The sequence below is a fragment of the Populus euphratica genome, unplaced genomic scaffold (assembly GCF_000495115.2).
Source record: "Populus euphratica unplaced genomic scaffold, PopEup_1.0 scaffold72.1, whole genome shotgun sequence".
Lineage (NCBI taxonomy): Eukaryota > Viridiplantae > Streptophyta > Magnoliopsida > Malpighiales > Salicaceae > Populus > Populus euphratica.
Window position 1 is genome coordinate 157,392 of NW_011499922.1, and position 15,367 is coordinate 172,758.

The window sequence follows — 15,367 nt, forward strand, 5'->3', positions numbered from 1 at the left end:
TCCTGATCTTGTCGATCAAGGTTAGCAAAAGCGTAAAAATAGAAGATTAACTAAGAGACGGGAATTATTTTCAACATCTAGTAGATGATCTATATAGAACATGATCAGGAAAGTGATCATATGGACACGGTTCTAATCAAATTAGTGTCCTTGTTTGTGGCTGAAAGGCCATAGTTCTCTCATTGCACATCAAATCAAGTGATGTCCCTTGCCAAAGCTCTTCCATTAGAACACGGATGAAAGGTGTCAAGTCTCAACCACACAAATAAAAAATATATATAAATTTTTTTTCTTATCAAATCAATTTCAAAAAAGATAAATCTTTCTTATCCGAATGCGATACGTAAGATTATCATACATATAGGATAAGACAACTCAAGTGTCAAGTTACAATCGATCTCAATCTATAAGCTAATCGAGTAAAAATCTAACGTTAACTAAATGTGTTAAAAATAGAAAAAATTATCAACAATCATTGTTTTATTTTATACTTATTATTTAATTTGACATTTAATTTTTAGATGACGGATGATTATTTTCTTGGAATAAAAAGGATATGAAACGAAAAAATATATTTTTAAAGTAGTTTTTATTTTAAAAATATAAAAATTCATTCTTAAATAATAAATTTATTTTATATCTTTTTTTAATAAAATAAATTTATATTTTTTTTTGTATTTGTCACTTCTATGATCTTAATAGAAAGAAATAAAAAAAAGGAAAACCTCAAAATATCCTCTAACTATACACAAATTCTCAAATGAGTTTTCAAACTACATATTTCCTCAAGCAGATCTCCACGGAGTCAGATATTCATCAATCAAATTACTCCATTGTGCCATCTTCCCTCCCCTTAAGCTATATTTTTCTTAGAACCTTCCCTCATTTTTGTAGTTTTTATGAAGAAGTTATATGAATCATGGAAGTAAACTTGTACATTTTTCTAGGCCTCCTATACATTTCTATGGATTTTTCATTGCTTTCCGTCAAAGTTATTTTTATCTAAATTACTCAAACAATGCCATTTTGAGAGGTTGATTTATATATTTATGGGGAGGTTTTCAGATGAAGGATCCAATTGATGCATGCATGATACTTTGAAGACCTAATTATGAAGCATTTACTTTGAAGAATCTAAATAAATTCACGTTTGAGACTAATTCGAGGCTAACTCTAAATAATTTGAGGAAGGCAAGAAGATATGAAGAATCTATTGTAATCCATGGATAAAAAAATAGTTGGCAAAATAGGCTAAAAGGTAAGAAAAAACTCTTCTGCAAGCCAAAAGGTCGTTTGTAGCTCTCAAGAGCAAGACCATGTAAAAGGAACACCAACTACTTTTCAAATCAAAGCCTTTTGGCTTACAAAAGATGCATGGGAGCTGGAACCTTAACAATATAAGCTTGAATCCTAGACCTTTAAATATTTAGGGTAAAATAGAATCCATGTGCCCTCATTATGGCTAGCTTGCATGAGCCCTATGACCATATGCCACCTCAACTTTCAAAATTCTGCTCAAACAGACAAAGTACCTCTTCTGTTAAGACAGCATGCAAGGAATGCAATATTTAGATAAAAGACAATTGACATTGCCAGCTTATGCAAATCATGCACTCGCCTAATGTACCTAGAACAAGAATCCAAAACTGACACTACAAGCCACTCCCTTACCACCTTCTAGCCTTTTTTAACCTCTGTTGTTGACAGCCTTAAGATTCTCAGATATGTGGACCCCTTCTTGCATGTGCTTTGCCTTTCAATTACAGGCTAACCTCTGTTGTTGACAGCCTTGCATGTGCTTTGCCTTTCAATTACAGGCTACACCTCCCTCTCTCCCTTCTTACTCACTCCACTCCCAAGTCCCAACAATGCCAACTCCTCTCCCTCCTAGGTTCCCCAAATTGGACCTTTTCTTCTTGTTCTTTCTTTCATCTTTTCCCTCTCTTGTGTGTAACTATAAGCACATGCATTTTCCTTGAAAAGTTTACTCATTTTGCAGCCAAAAATACAACCCAAAAAAGAGAAAGAAGAAGAAGAAGAAGAAGAAGAAACTCTTCCCCCTTCTTTGGTATTGAATTCATTAGCTCTTCTTTTCTTTTCTATCAAGAACTATAAGCCAATGCATTTCACTTAGAAAGTTTACTTCTTTTGCTTCAAAAACAGCACCTTCTTTTGCTTCATCTTCTCTTCTCTGTAAAGATGAAGAGTAGAAGCCATCGGAGAACGAAACTTTTACTAGTTTTCCTTGTTGGGTTTTCTTCAATCTTTCATTTTGCAAACTCTCAAACAAGCCCAGATGCTGAAGTTATGTTCTCTCTCAAAAAAAGCCTCAACGTGCCAGATTCACTTGGATGGTCCGATCCAGATCCATGCAACTGGAACCATGTAGTATGTTCGGACGAAAAGCGGGTCACCCGGATCCAAATTGGACGCCAAAATCTTCAAGGTACACTCCCTTCAAATCTTCAAAACCTTACTCAACTTGAACGTTTAGAGCTTCAGTATAACAACATTTCCGGTCCTTTGCCAAGTTTAAACGGGTTAAGTTCATTACAAGTGATCCTTCTAAGTGACAATAAGTTCATTTCAGTCCCCAGTGACTTTTTCACTGGTTTATCTTCACTTCAATCTGTGGAGATCGATAACAACCCTTTTTCCAATTGGGTCATACCAGAAAGTATAAAAAATGCTTCTGCTTTGCAGAATTTCTCTGCAAACTCAGCTAATATATCCGGGTCAATACCGGGTTTTTTTGGCCCGGATTCTTTTCCGGGTCTAACTATCTTGAGGTTGGCTTTCAATGATCTTGAAGGTGAGTTGCCCGCAAGTTTTTCGGGGTCACAAGTTCAGTCTTTGTGGCTTAATGGGCAGAAACTTAGTGGCGGCATTGATGTTATTCAGAACATGACTTCGTTAAGAGAAGTTTGGTTGCATTCTAATGGGTTTTCGGGTCCATTACCTGACTTCTCGGGTTTGAAAGATTTAGAGAGCTTAAGTTTAAGAGATAATTCATTTACTGGCCTTGTTCCTGAGTCTTTGGTTGACCTTGAGTCGTTAAAGTTTGTGAATTTGTCGAATAATTTGCTTCAAGGACCAATGCCTGTATTTAAGAGCTCGGTATCTGTGGATATGGTTAAGGATTCGAACAGATTCTGTCTGCCAACTCCTGGTTTGTGTGATTCGCGAGTTAACACATTGCTTTCGATTGTGAAATCAATGGATTATCCGCAAAGGTTGGCGGATAGTTGGAAGGGGAATGATCCATGTGCTGATTGGATTGGAATTACTTGCAATAACGGGAACATCACAGTTGTCAACTTTGAGAAGATGGGGCTCACAGGCTCGATTTCTCCAGATTTTGCTTGGGTTAAGTCATTGGAAAGACTGGTTCTTGCAAATAATAACCTCACAGGTTCGATTCCACAGGAAATTACTACCTTACCCGGACTTAAAGTGCTTGATGTGTCAAACAATCACCTGTATGGGAGAGTTCCAGCCTTTACCAGTAATGTGATTGTTAACACTAATGGTAATCCAGAAATAGGGAAGGATGTGAATAGTTCTACATCTTTGGAATCACCATCTGCAAGTCCATCAGCGAATACTGGATCTGGAAGTGGTGGTAGTTCTAGAAAAAGTGGCAAGAAATCTTCTACTTTGATTGTAATAATTATATTTGCGGTAATTGGGGGTGTTTTCCTGTTGTCCTTGATCGGCTTGTTGGTTTTCTGTCTATACAAGAAGAAACAAAAGCGGTTTAGCAGAGTACAGAGTCCAAATGAAATGGTGATTCATCCTCGCCATTCTGGGTCTGATAATGAGAGTGTGAAGATTACAGTTGCTGGCTCAAGTATCAGTGTTGGTGCTATTAGCGAAACACATACTATTCCTGCAAGTGAACAAGGTGACATTCAAATGGTTGAAGCTGGGAACATGGTCATTTCTATTCAAGTGTTACGGAATGTTACAAACAATTTCAGTGAAGGAAATATATTGGGATGGGGAGGTTTTGGAGTGGTCTACAAAGGTGAGTTGCATGATGGTACAAAGATTGCTGTGAAGAGGATGGAGTCGGGTGTCATAAGTGGTAAGGGACTAACTGAGTTCAAGTCTGAGATTGCTGTTTTGACCAAGGTTAGGCACCGCCATCTCGTTGCTCTTCTTGGGTACTGCTTGGATGGTAATGAGAAGCTTCTCGTGTATGAATATATGCCGCAAGGGACACTCAGTAGACATATCTTCAACTGGGCAGAAGAAGGACTAAAACCACTAGAGTGGACAAGGAGGTTGACTATAGCCTTGGATGTGGCAAGAGGTGTCGAGTACCTTCATGGTTTGGCTCATCAAAGCTTTATACACAGGGACTTGAAGCCTTCAAACATTCTTCTTGGGGATGATATGAGGGCTAAGGTTGCAGACTTTGGTCTTGTGCGTCTTGCGCCAGAGGGTAAAGGCTCTATTGAAACTAGAATTGCTGGAACTTTCGGATACTTGGCACCGGAATATGCAGGTACCATTTCCTCTAGTTGCTTTACCCTTCAATTAATGTTTAAATTCTTTCAAGGCTACCGTATGTTTGGACTTTTGTATATGTTCGAGTTCTTGTTTTTCGATAGAGATTTGGGGTAACATATAGTTAGCTCACGTATTCTTATATATTGACTGCTATTACTCTGAGATTGTTCTCATCACTAACTTCACACAAATGCACAACAATACCGTGTTAACTACCAAAAAAGGTTCATCACTCTCCTGTTCAGATTGTGTACTTTTGTTTTGTTGTTGATTTGTTATTTGTCTTTGCATCAAGACCGGTGAAAATTATTCCTGTCAATGTTAGTTAGTTCGTTTGGATTGGTTGTCAATGTATAGGGCATCCTTTTACCCTACTCTCTGCAAATTCATGTCTTACTCACATGAGGCATGGCATGGTTCCTTCATACTTTCAAAATCTATCATTTGTTGTTTCACTTTTATGGATCCTGTCATGGGAGGAATAGCATGCTTGCATCGGACCTTTCTGAATTTCAAAATCTCTATGATTGTTAGCATATTTCTTAGCCTGGAATGTCTTGTGTCTTATTCTGCTTATTGTTTATTTGAGCTTGTAATTTGCTTTCCTGATTTCTCTCTTAATTCACATTTTCACTTCAACTCTTGTTTTTGGGCGATATGTTTGCAGTTACTGGTCGAGTGACAACTAAAGTTGATGTCTTCAGTTTCGGAGTGATATTGATGGAGCTCATAACGGGTAGAAAAGCTCTTGATGAGAGGCAACCTGAAGAGAGCTTGCATCTTGTAACATGGTTCCGCAGAATGCACCTGAACAAGGACACGTTCCGGAAGGCCATCGATCCCACAATTGACCTCAATGAGGAGACGCTTGCCAGCATCAGCACCGTTGCAGAGTTGGCAGGTCATTGCTGCGCAAGGGAACCGTATCAAAGGCCAGACATGGGTCATAATGTGAATGTTCTCTCATCTCTGGTGGAGCTCTGGAAACCAACCGACCAAAGATCTGAAGACATATATGGTATTGACCTTGAAATGTCCTTGCAACAGGCAGTTAAGAAGTGGCAAGCTTATGAAGGTAGAAGCAATATGGATTCTTCTTCTTCGCTCCTTCCCAGCTTAGACAATACTCAGACCAGCATACCTGCACGCCCATATGGGTTTGCTGAGTCATTTAGATCAGCTGATGGAAGATGAGTGTGGTGTTTGTAAATGGTGGTGATGGTGGTTTTCAATAGTCATTCTATTTGCAGCTTCTTTGCTGTTTTCTTTATAAACTTGTCTGACTCGTAATTCTTTCATGTTTTAGCCTCATCCCCTTGTCTCTCTCTGTTTTTTTTTCTTATTGGAAATGTAGTTTGGATGCTCTTCACTTGAATTAGAGGTTTCGAAAATGAAATAAGATAGGTTTTTAGAAAAAGAAAAAAAAATGTCTTCAGTTCTTCAATTCTCAGTTATCTCTACAAAACTTCTTGCTTGTCTATGGACAGCAAAGCCACAGGTCCATTTTGCATTCCTTCCAATTTTGGTCTGTAAACGCTTCCATAAGATCAGATTCACTAAAAAATAAAAAATGCTGTCATCATTTACCATCCAGACATTTAGCACATGCAATGTCTTGGTGTTTTCAGTTAGCTGGAGTGGTATCGTTTTTGCTTTTGTCATCTCCATCCTATCCACCGTTGTGGCTCCTTTATCTGTCCATTTTTAATTTCAAGGACAGCATCACCTCCTTTCTCATAAATTTCCAGACCCCATTTCCAATCAATTACAGTTTGTGATGATGATGATGGCTTTAATTCTCTGGAAAAGACAATCACAAAGAACTGAGACGGCAATGAGAATGCTTTCATTGCAAAACAAGGCAAGAAAAAGAAAGAAAAGTTCCATGGCAGGACAAAGATGATGCCTTTTCCAAGAAAAATGTTGTGTAAAGGTTTGTTCCTTCGAAACAGCAACAATCAACGTTTAATTTCTTTTTTCCTACATGCAATCATATGACAGCTTGCAAACTGAACCTAAAATGTTTGGGATCTGTTCTGGAAAAGTGCTCCAGTTATCGCATCAAAAGGTTAAATTTATGAGCGGCTAAGAGCCATCGTGGCCAAAATATTATCCAACAAAATTTTATTTATTTTGGAATGAGTTTAACAGCTATCTTTTCACTGGATAAGAAACAGAGTTCGTGTCTGTTTCAGTGTATTAGATTCAAAATAAATGCAATATAATTTGTTTTGTTCGGAAAAGAAAAGGACAAGAAATATACTGGATAAGCAAAACAAGTAACATGCAGAGAACTCAGAAAAAAAAGGTTTCCCCATCCACGAAAACAGAGGAGGAGGACACTGAGAGAGGACTTTTGTCTTTGTTTACAGGGGAAGCATACGCAGTGCTGTGCTGTGGTTGTCTGCCCTAACGTGGGGTTCACGTTCCACCTCTTAATTTCCCAAGGCATCTGTCACTTGTCTATCGGGTTATTTTCATTCTTTATGCCCTAAATCTCTCCTGTGTGGACATATCTATCAGGACATGCTGCTGTCTTTGTCGATGCAAAAATAAAATAAAATAAAATCTATGTATTTTAGTTGGGTAATACAACAAAATTGAAGCCTCTTTGCAAGATTTTCTTCGAAAAATATCACTCACACGTAATTGAAAAAATAAATAAAAGGTTTCTTCACTCTCCTCCACAATTTTGTTTACAAGATGCTACCAAACCCATCATGAGAGGCTTCACTTAAGAAAGGTTTCTTCACTCTCCTCCACAACTTTGTTTACAAGATGCTACCAAACCTGTAATGTTTTGAATAAATAAGTAGAAAAATACAATAAAGCCTTTGGTGGCTTAAAGTGTAGATATAAATGAATGAGGGGTAGTGTAGTAATTCAACAAAACTTGATAAATATAAATAGAAAGTAAAAAAAAAAAACAAAATAAATGATCTGAAATTGAGAGAAAATCGGCAAGAGAGAGAAGGGAGAAAGAAGAAGAAGAGAAAAGAAGGGAATTAGAAGAAAATAGAAAAGAGTTGAAGGAAATAAGTTTAAAGGTAAGATTATATATAAATATGTGTTGATTAAGTTTTAATTTTGGTTTTGATAAATGTTAGGGTTTTGAAAATTTGTGTGTTTTGGGTTTGATTCATGAATTAATTGAATTTTATGGGTTGATTGTTATGGGTAATGGATTATTTGGTGGATTTTGAGAGATTGAATTGAAAGATGATGATTTTGAGTTATGATTTTGTTTGAATGGTGAAATTATGTTAGAAATAAGGAAAGAACAGTGGGTTTCTGTTGAAATTCTGGGTTGGAGGTTGAAGATGACGAAAATTCATTTTGGTCCTTCAATTTGTGGAAATTACAGTTTAGTCCCCAAACTTGGGAAAATTTACAGATTGGTCCCTGGGGCATATTCCGAGATTCTGAACAGAATAAAAGATAAATTATGGGCAGAATTCCTGTATAGTTATGAAATTTTAACACTTTCAATTTGGTCCTTCAATTTGACAAAAATTACCATTTAACCCTAAAAATTTGATAAAATTCCAGAATGGTCCCTGGAGTATAATGAGATGATCTGGACAGAAATGAGGATTGGTTATGGTCAGAATTTCAGTATATTCATGGATTTATGATAAGTTTAGTTTGGTCCTCCAAATGGATTAAGTTACAATTTGACCCTTAAAAATATAATAAATTACAGATTAGTCCCTAGCTGTAATATTAGCTTTTGCAGATGTGTTTGATGAATAATTGAGGGTTAGTTAGTGAAGTATTACCAATTTTATTATTTGTTTTATTATGGATTAGATTTTGAGAAAACCGTTAATTTTTGGGTTTTTGGAATATAACTAATTAGTTCAAAAATATATAGGGTTATGGAATATATACTTAAATAAGTGTATTAAATAGGTTATATATTCTTTTGAGTCATTCTTGAATATGTCTCCTTTGTATTCAGATAATCCTGATATTCTACCGGCAGGACGTCAGTAGGATTTTCTTCGGTGTTTGCTTTTGATTTCTGTTTGCTTTCGAGTCAGGTGAGTGGATAATTTTCCATATGCATGAGAAATATTATAAATATTTGATTTGTTAATATGAATTGGATCATGCTTCTTGATAATATATATGGTGATTATTATCCTTGTTATGATAAGCATGACCATTCGTTGAATCCGAATTCTTGATATGAACCAATATGTATTTTGCCGTCCACGAAAACAGAGGAGGAGGGCACTGAGAGAGGACTTTTGTCTTTGTTTACAGGGGAAGCATACGCAGTGCTGTGCTGTGGTTGTCTGCCCTAACGTGGGGTTCACGTTCCACCTCTTAATTTCCCAAGGCATGTGTCACTTGTCTATCGGGTTATTTTCATTCTTTATGCCCTAAATCTCTCCTGTGTGGACATATCTATCAGGACATGCTGCTGTCTTTGTCGATGCAAAAATAAAATAAAATAAAATCTATGTATTTTAGTTGGGTAATACAACAAAATTGAAGCCTCTTTGCAAGATTTTCTTTGAAAAATATCACTCACACGTAATTGAAAAAATAAATAAAAGGTTTCTTCACTCTCCTCCACAATTTTGTTTACAAGATGCTACCAAACCCATCATGAGAGGCTTCACTTAAGAAAAAATAAAAAAATTAGAGAATTATTTTCTATATTCTATCAAACATATCATAAGATCTTAGGGGGTTTAGCTTATAGGTAAGGAAAATCAAAATATTAGAGAATTTACGCACAAAAGAAAAGGTGAGTAGTTGATATAAGCCTACAAGGTAAGTAAATTTTTAAACTACAAAATCAGAAAGGTAATATATATAATAGTATGAAGTACACAGTGAAAGAGAAAAGGATCCGAGGGAAAGGCGTTTAAAAATTTCAATTTATAAAAAAATTTGAAACTAGAATAAAAAATAATAAAAATAAAGAAGAGAAGATAAGATAAAATACTACAAGAAAATAGAATTATGTTTGATAATAGTATATAATATATAATAATTATATCTGCATGTTGTTAGATTAATAATGGATAAAATTTTTATTTTATATAACATATTTAAAAAAATAATTAGATTATATTATTTTAGTTTAGTTTTTATTAAATAAAAATTAAAAATATTATAATAAAACTAGTTATAAAATCTAAATTGCTAGATGTGTCAATCAAAACTCGGGACATGCGGCATGAAAGTTTAGATTTAAGAAAAATAAACTTGTGTATTGTATTATATCAATACTTATCCTTATATTATGTTTTAAAATTATAATAATTATTATTTTAATTTTAATTTATTTTAATTTAATAATTTTAAAATTAAAAGGTTCTTATATAAATATTTTATGGATAAAAATAATAAATATTATATCTAAAGACCTATCCTTCTAGTATATTTTTTTTAATATATAAATTCACTCTAAAAATATTTTTGAGACAAATTTATTTTTTTAACCAACATATATTTTTATTTTTCTATTTCAGAACAGTATTTAAATACTATTTAATAACATAAATTATAACTAAATATCATCTTAGATATCATGAGACCATGTTTTTTTTCAAAAAAAAAAAAGCAACAAAAGGCACTTTTTACTTTTAAGAACACGCGTTGTACCACTTTCCGATGCATTTTCCGCTTCCCATTGCTTCGAAATCGAGTTTTACCGTGTTCCCAGACCATCAATTATATATATATATATATATATATATATATATATATAATTTATTTTACCATATTTATTCCAATAAAAAAAATTATTTTAAAAAACAAATATTTTATTATTTTTTAATATATTTAATGTTATTTTTTTTACATTTTTATATTTAATTAGTCTATTTTTTTAATGATCCTATTTTATTGATTTTGATTCTTAGAAGAGATATATAAAAATAATATTTAACATTTTTATATTTAATTAATCTATTTTTTTAATGATTAAATATATTTAATGTTATTTTTTTATATTTCTATATTTAATTAATCTATTTTTTTAATGATCCTATTTTATTGATTTTGATTCTTAGAAGAGATATATAAAAATAATATTTATAAAAAAAAATTAATATTTTGTTTGGATTTCCCTTACAAAACAAATAAGAAAAATTAAAATATTAATTTTTTATTTTTAATTATTCATTTAGTTTTTCCATTAAAGATGCTCTTAAGATCCAGTTGTAGTCAACGTCTTTGGATCCTGACGATCCAAACTATTAAGCATTGGAAGAACTCTTCTTTTATTTGGGCTCAAATACTTGTAACTTATATCACTTTCCAAACTACAATTGAGCAGACCCATGGGCCATAAACCATTCCTTTAATTATGAATTAATTATAATTTAGTCCTTCCTCAAAATTAATCAATTTTTTTCTTCCAAATAAGTCATGTCTTATCATATTTTCCCATAAGATCCTCAAGATATATTTGAATTATTTTTTTTATTATAAAAGCCTTACAATAAATTTCATTGTGTAACTTTTACTCGCATGCATGTATTGTGTTTTTTTTGTTTAATTTTCTTTTGAAGAATTTAAGATTTATTATCATACAATTTTATAATTTTAAGAAACAGAGAAATAATGTTTTTGTTTTTTAAATATTACACATAAAAAGAATTATAGTTTCTACTTTTACAATCATAATTTCATTAGAATATAACCAAGGTTTATAATGATGTTTATGTAAGAGAATAAATTATAATTATTCACAAGTTTGTCTCTCAAGAAAGAACTTATATATAATTTTCTCCAAAAAATAATTAAATAGTCTTTCAACCATCTTCAATAATTTTTTTAATCAGAAATGCCTTCTTTACTCATCAAATTTTATCATTTTATTTATTTTTCTTTTATTTTTCTATCCCTTAGGGAAAAAAAGAAGAAGATAAAACTGTAAAAGAACATGAAATTAACAAAATGATTAAGTTGTAAATCAACTAGATAATAAATACAAAAATATTAAACATATGCTATCCAAAACAATAAGGACTAATCAATTAATTTTATTAAATTATAATGACTAGATAATAATTTAATCTTCCATCTTAAGAGCTCTAATTGTACAAACCATGAGTAAGGAAAGGGTTGCCCATTGAACTCTTTTAAACTTAACCTAACCTGTAAGGTTAACCCAGGATCCAAGTATAAGTTGGGTTAAATTAGATATCATGAGAGTTAATTTGGGTTGAGTAAAAAATTTAGATTAATTTGTTATCTAGTTATTTCAAGAAAATTATTTTATTTTTTTAAAATAATATTTTTTTTATAAAATAAAAAAATTATATTAACTTAATTATGTAAGTCAACTCATTTCATCCTTAAACTTGCAAGATGAATTGATTAAGTGGGATTTAAAAACTATCATCTATTGTTATGAAATTTATAGCTCTGTTTAAAATGATAATAGTAGTTACACTTTAAGTGTTTTTCGTTTAAAAATTATTATTTTTTATTTTTTAAAAAATTATTTTTAATATTAGTATATTGAAATAATTTTAAAGCTAAAAAACTTTTTTTAAAAAAATTAAAATTTAAATGAACACGGTTTGTACGATATTCTCAAATAAATCCTTAGAAACCAAGCCGGTCCACCTGCTGCTTAATTTGACTGAGACCCTCAGCTATGAACCCTCGGCCTGCTACCCTTTCTCCAGATATTTTTAACGCATTTTACACACTGTATTATTCCCTCGTTCAACAGTCAACATTCCACGTTTCCAGTTCAGCAACCGTCCACGCTTTCTTCGTTTTTCAAGTCTTCTGTCCAGCTCTTACCTAGCTTTGACCACCAAGTAAAGTGAGCACCATATAAAGGCATCACCACTTCACAAGAATTCTATCATCGTATTCTCTAGCCCACAAGCAAAACCCAAAACATACCTTACAGACCTTGACATAACTAGCGAAATTCAAGCATATACAATGATACTTTCCTGGAGATCAAGAAGAAATTTGAAGAAAAACAAGATTCCAAGCCAAGAAATAAATTCAGACATGGAAATCTCGAATCCTAGGCACTTCTGCTGTCCGATTTCTCTTGACTTGATGAAAGATCCTGTCACATTGTCGACAGGAATCACATACGACAGAGAAAGCATTGAAAAATGGATTGAAGAGGGCAACCTAACGTGTCCGGTTACAAAGCAGGTGTTAGCAAGCTATGATCAGATACCAAATCATTCCATAAGAAAGATGATTCAAGATTGGTGCGTGGAGAACCGTTCTTATGGTGTCGAGAGGATTCCTACGCCTCGCGTTCCAGTGACACCCTATGACGTTTCGGAGACTTGTAAGAGGGTTAATGATGCAACTCGACGCGGGGAGCAAAAGAAGTGTCGGGAATTGGTTAGGAAGATCAAGAACTGGGGTAAAGAGAGTGAGCGCAACAAGAAGTGTATTGTGGAGAATGGGGCTGGTTGTGTCTTATCGGCTTGTTTCGAGTCCTTTGCAAGTGTTTCGGTGGGGAGAGATGAGGATTTGTTGGGAGAGATTTTATCGGTTTTGGTGTGGATGTTTCCACTTGGTGAAGAAGGCCAAAGTAAGCTTGGGTCGGTTAGGTCTTTGAATTGTTTGGTATGGTTCTTGGAGAGTGGAGATCTTTCAGCCAGGCAAAATGCAGCTTTGGTGCTTAAAAATCTTCTTGCTTTGGATCAAAAACATGTGAGTGCCTTGGTGGGGATTGAAGGCGTTTTTGCAGCATTGGTTAAGTTGATCAAGGAGCCTATTTGCCCTACTGCTACCAAGGCTTCATTGATGGCAATTTTCTACATGACTTCACCATCAAGCCTCAATGAGAAGATGATACCAATGTTTGTGGAAATGGGTTTGGTGTCAGTGATCATAGAGATTCTTGTTGATGGAGATAAAAGCATATGTGAGAAGGCATTAGGTGTTCTGGACCATATTTGTGACTGCAAAGAAGGGAGAGAAAAGGCCTATGAGAATGCTCTAATTGTCGCTGTTTTGATCAAGAAAATCTTGAAAGTATCAGGTTTGGCATCAGAATTGTCAGTCTCCATTCTCTGGAAGCTCTTCAAGAATTCTCAATACAGACCAGAGGATGATGATGATGCTGAAGGAGGTGTGGTCGTTGAGGCACTTCAAGTGGGTGCTTTTCAGAAATTATTGGTCTTACTGCAAGTGGGTTGTGGCGAGAGCACAAAAGAGAAGCTTAAAGAGTTGCTAAAACTGCTGAATCTTTGTAGAGTTAGGTTAGATTGTTTTGATTCTACAGCAGATTTCAAGTATCTCAAAAGATCATACTGATTTCGTGTTTCTCAAACAGCTTAGGCAAGAAAATACAAACAGATTCATAGAAGATTTTGAATTCATTCAATTGTGTACAAATTACTCAAAAATCAATAATTAGAACATTGAGATTTATTGATATATATGCTCTATCCATGCTTGAATTTATTATTACCATCTGAACCTAAACTTAATTAACCCTATTTCATAATAATTTTTTTGTATATAAACACTCTAGCTGTCTGGCATGAATTTTATTTGCTCTGCCTGTCAAGTCATACTTGGCAGGCTGGTTAGAGTTGAGCTGACGGCACCGAATTATTGAACTCACACTGGCACCAGGACTTCTTTCATTTGTTTTTGTGGGAGTAGGGACTGTTGTTGCTGTCAAAGCTTTTGTCGCATAGCAAGGTGGCACTTGCGTAGGGTTTTTTCTTCCTTTTCTTAACATGGGATAGTTGACGGATCTATCGATCTTACCGAAAGAGAGATGGATCTCTCGCTCCGCTCTGCCTCGTACTGTTTTTTTGTAGTTTTATGGGAAGAAGGTAGAGCGGTAGGTGCGTTCTTGGGTCTCTGAAGAAGGCTAAAACCAGGTATCTGGGCTTCCTTCAAAGCTATTTAGCCCTCAACATGTGTTGGTTTTAAGCTTGTTTAAGAAGTCCTGGGCTAGATTGGATTGAGCAGGCAATTAGATCCATGGTCAAAGTCTAGTTCTTCTTAATTCTTATTTCTAATTAAAATCTTCATCTTTACTAGCTAGATTTGTTGACTTTGAATGTATCTTGGTAGAGGATTTTCCTAGCTCAATTGCTTTAATCGCGTAAACTAGTGTAACTGTTCAGTTTCTTATAAAACCGGGTACAAAAATCTATTTGGGACAAGTATTTGATTCACAGGTGGGAGGCTCAATCTGAATTATTCTAAAAAATATATTTTTAAAGGATTAGTTTCCGTAAGGTTTTTTTTTTTTCAAAAACAAGTTAATAGATTTTTAGTCTGCATCAACTGAATAGTGGATTATTCAAAGTTTTTAACCGAGTGAGGTTTTTTTCTTTTAACTTGAGTCGTCCTACATCAGTTAAATTTTAGATTAATTCATCAAGTTAATTCAAGTTTTATAAATATAATTTCTACAATTTAATCTCGGTTAGTTATATTCCATGCTTCATTTAGACATATTCCGAACAAATATTTATCCAAAAAATGAAGTTATTAATGTTTATTTTCTTGTTTTAAAGTAAAAAAAAAATGTATCAATTTTTGCATATCAACTTTTAAATTTTGATAAAAAAAAATAAGAGGATTTTGGAGGTGGGTCCTTTAAAAAAAATTTACATAGTAAAAACATTATTAAAAAAAATTAAATTGGTCAATTGAACCTTTTGAAAAAAAAAACCTTTCCCCACTTCAAGGTAAACTTCAACAAATACGCCCTATCCAACTAGCTAAACAAAACTGACGAAAAAATAAATCATTTGTTAATGTAAATCTTGGGTTTTTCAAATATCTTTATCTAAACATTAAGTTCATGGAAGAGCTCAAATTGTGCTAGAATTCACTTGTCAAGTTGCTAGTTAATCCGTGCAGCTACCAATCG

General features: G+C 33.6%; 2 protein-coding genes across 2 annotated transcripts; both read left to right on the forward strand.

The window, feature by feature from the left end:
* The first annotated feature begins 1,828 nt into the window (after positions 1 to 1,828).
* Positions 1,829 to 5,928, forward strand: LOC105135190 (probable receptor protein kinase TMK1). The gene is made up of 2 exons (XM_011039947.1): positions 1,829 to 4,510; positions 5,183 to 5,928. The coding sequence occupies exons 1-2, from the start codon at positions 2,200 to 2,202 to the stop codon at positions 5,707 to 5,709; spliced, it is 2,838 nt and encodes a 945-aa protein (XP_011038249.1). The 5' UTR covers positions 1,829 to 2,199; the 3' UTR covers positions 5,710 to 5,928.
* Positions 5,929 to 12,350: 6,422 nt separating this feature from the next.
* LOC105135191 (U-box domain-containing protein 21-like) lies at positions 12,351 to 13,908 on the forward strand. Its single transcript, XM_011039948.1, has one exon. The coding sequence runs from the start codon at positions 12,442 to 12,444 to the stop codon at positions 13,783 to 13,785; it is 1,344 nt and encodes a 447-aa protein (XP_011038250.1). The 5' UTR covers positions 12,351 to 12,441; the 3' UTR covers positions 13,786 to 13,908.
* The last annotated feature ends 1,459 nt before the right edge of the window (positions 13,909 to 15,367 follow it).

Bases quoted from the DNA above. Each gene is read 5' to 3' on its own strand.
- LOC105135190 (XM_011039947.1), top strand. From the start codon at position 2,200: ATGAAGAGTAGAAGCCATCGGAGAACGAAACTTTTACTAGTTTTCCTT. The intron at 4,511-5,182 runs GTACCATTTCCT...ATATGTTTGCAG, and splicing joins CTTGGCACCGGAATATGCAG to TTACTGGTCGAGTGACAACT.
- LOC105135191 (XM_011039948.1), top strand. From the start codon at position 12,442: ATGATACTTTCCTGGAGATCAAGAAGAAATTTGAAGAAAAACAAGATT.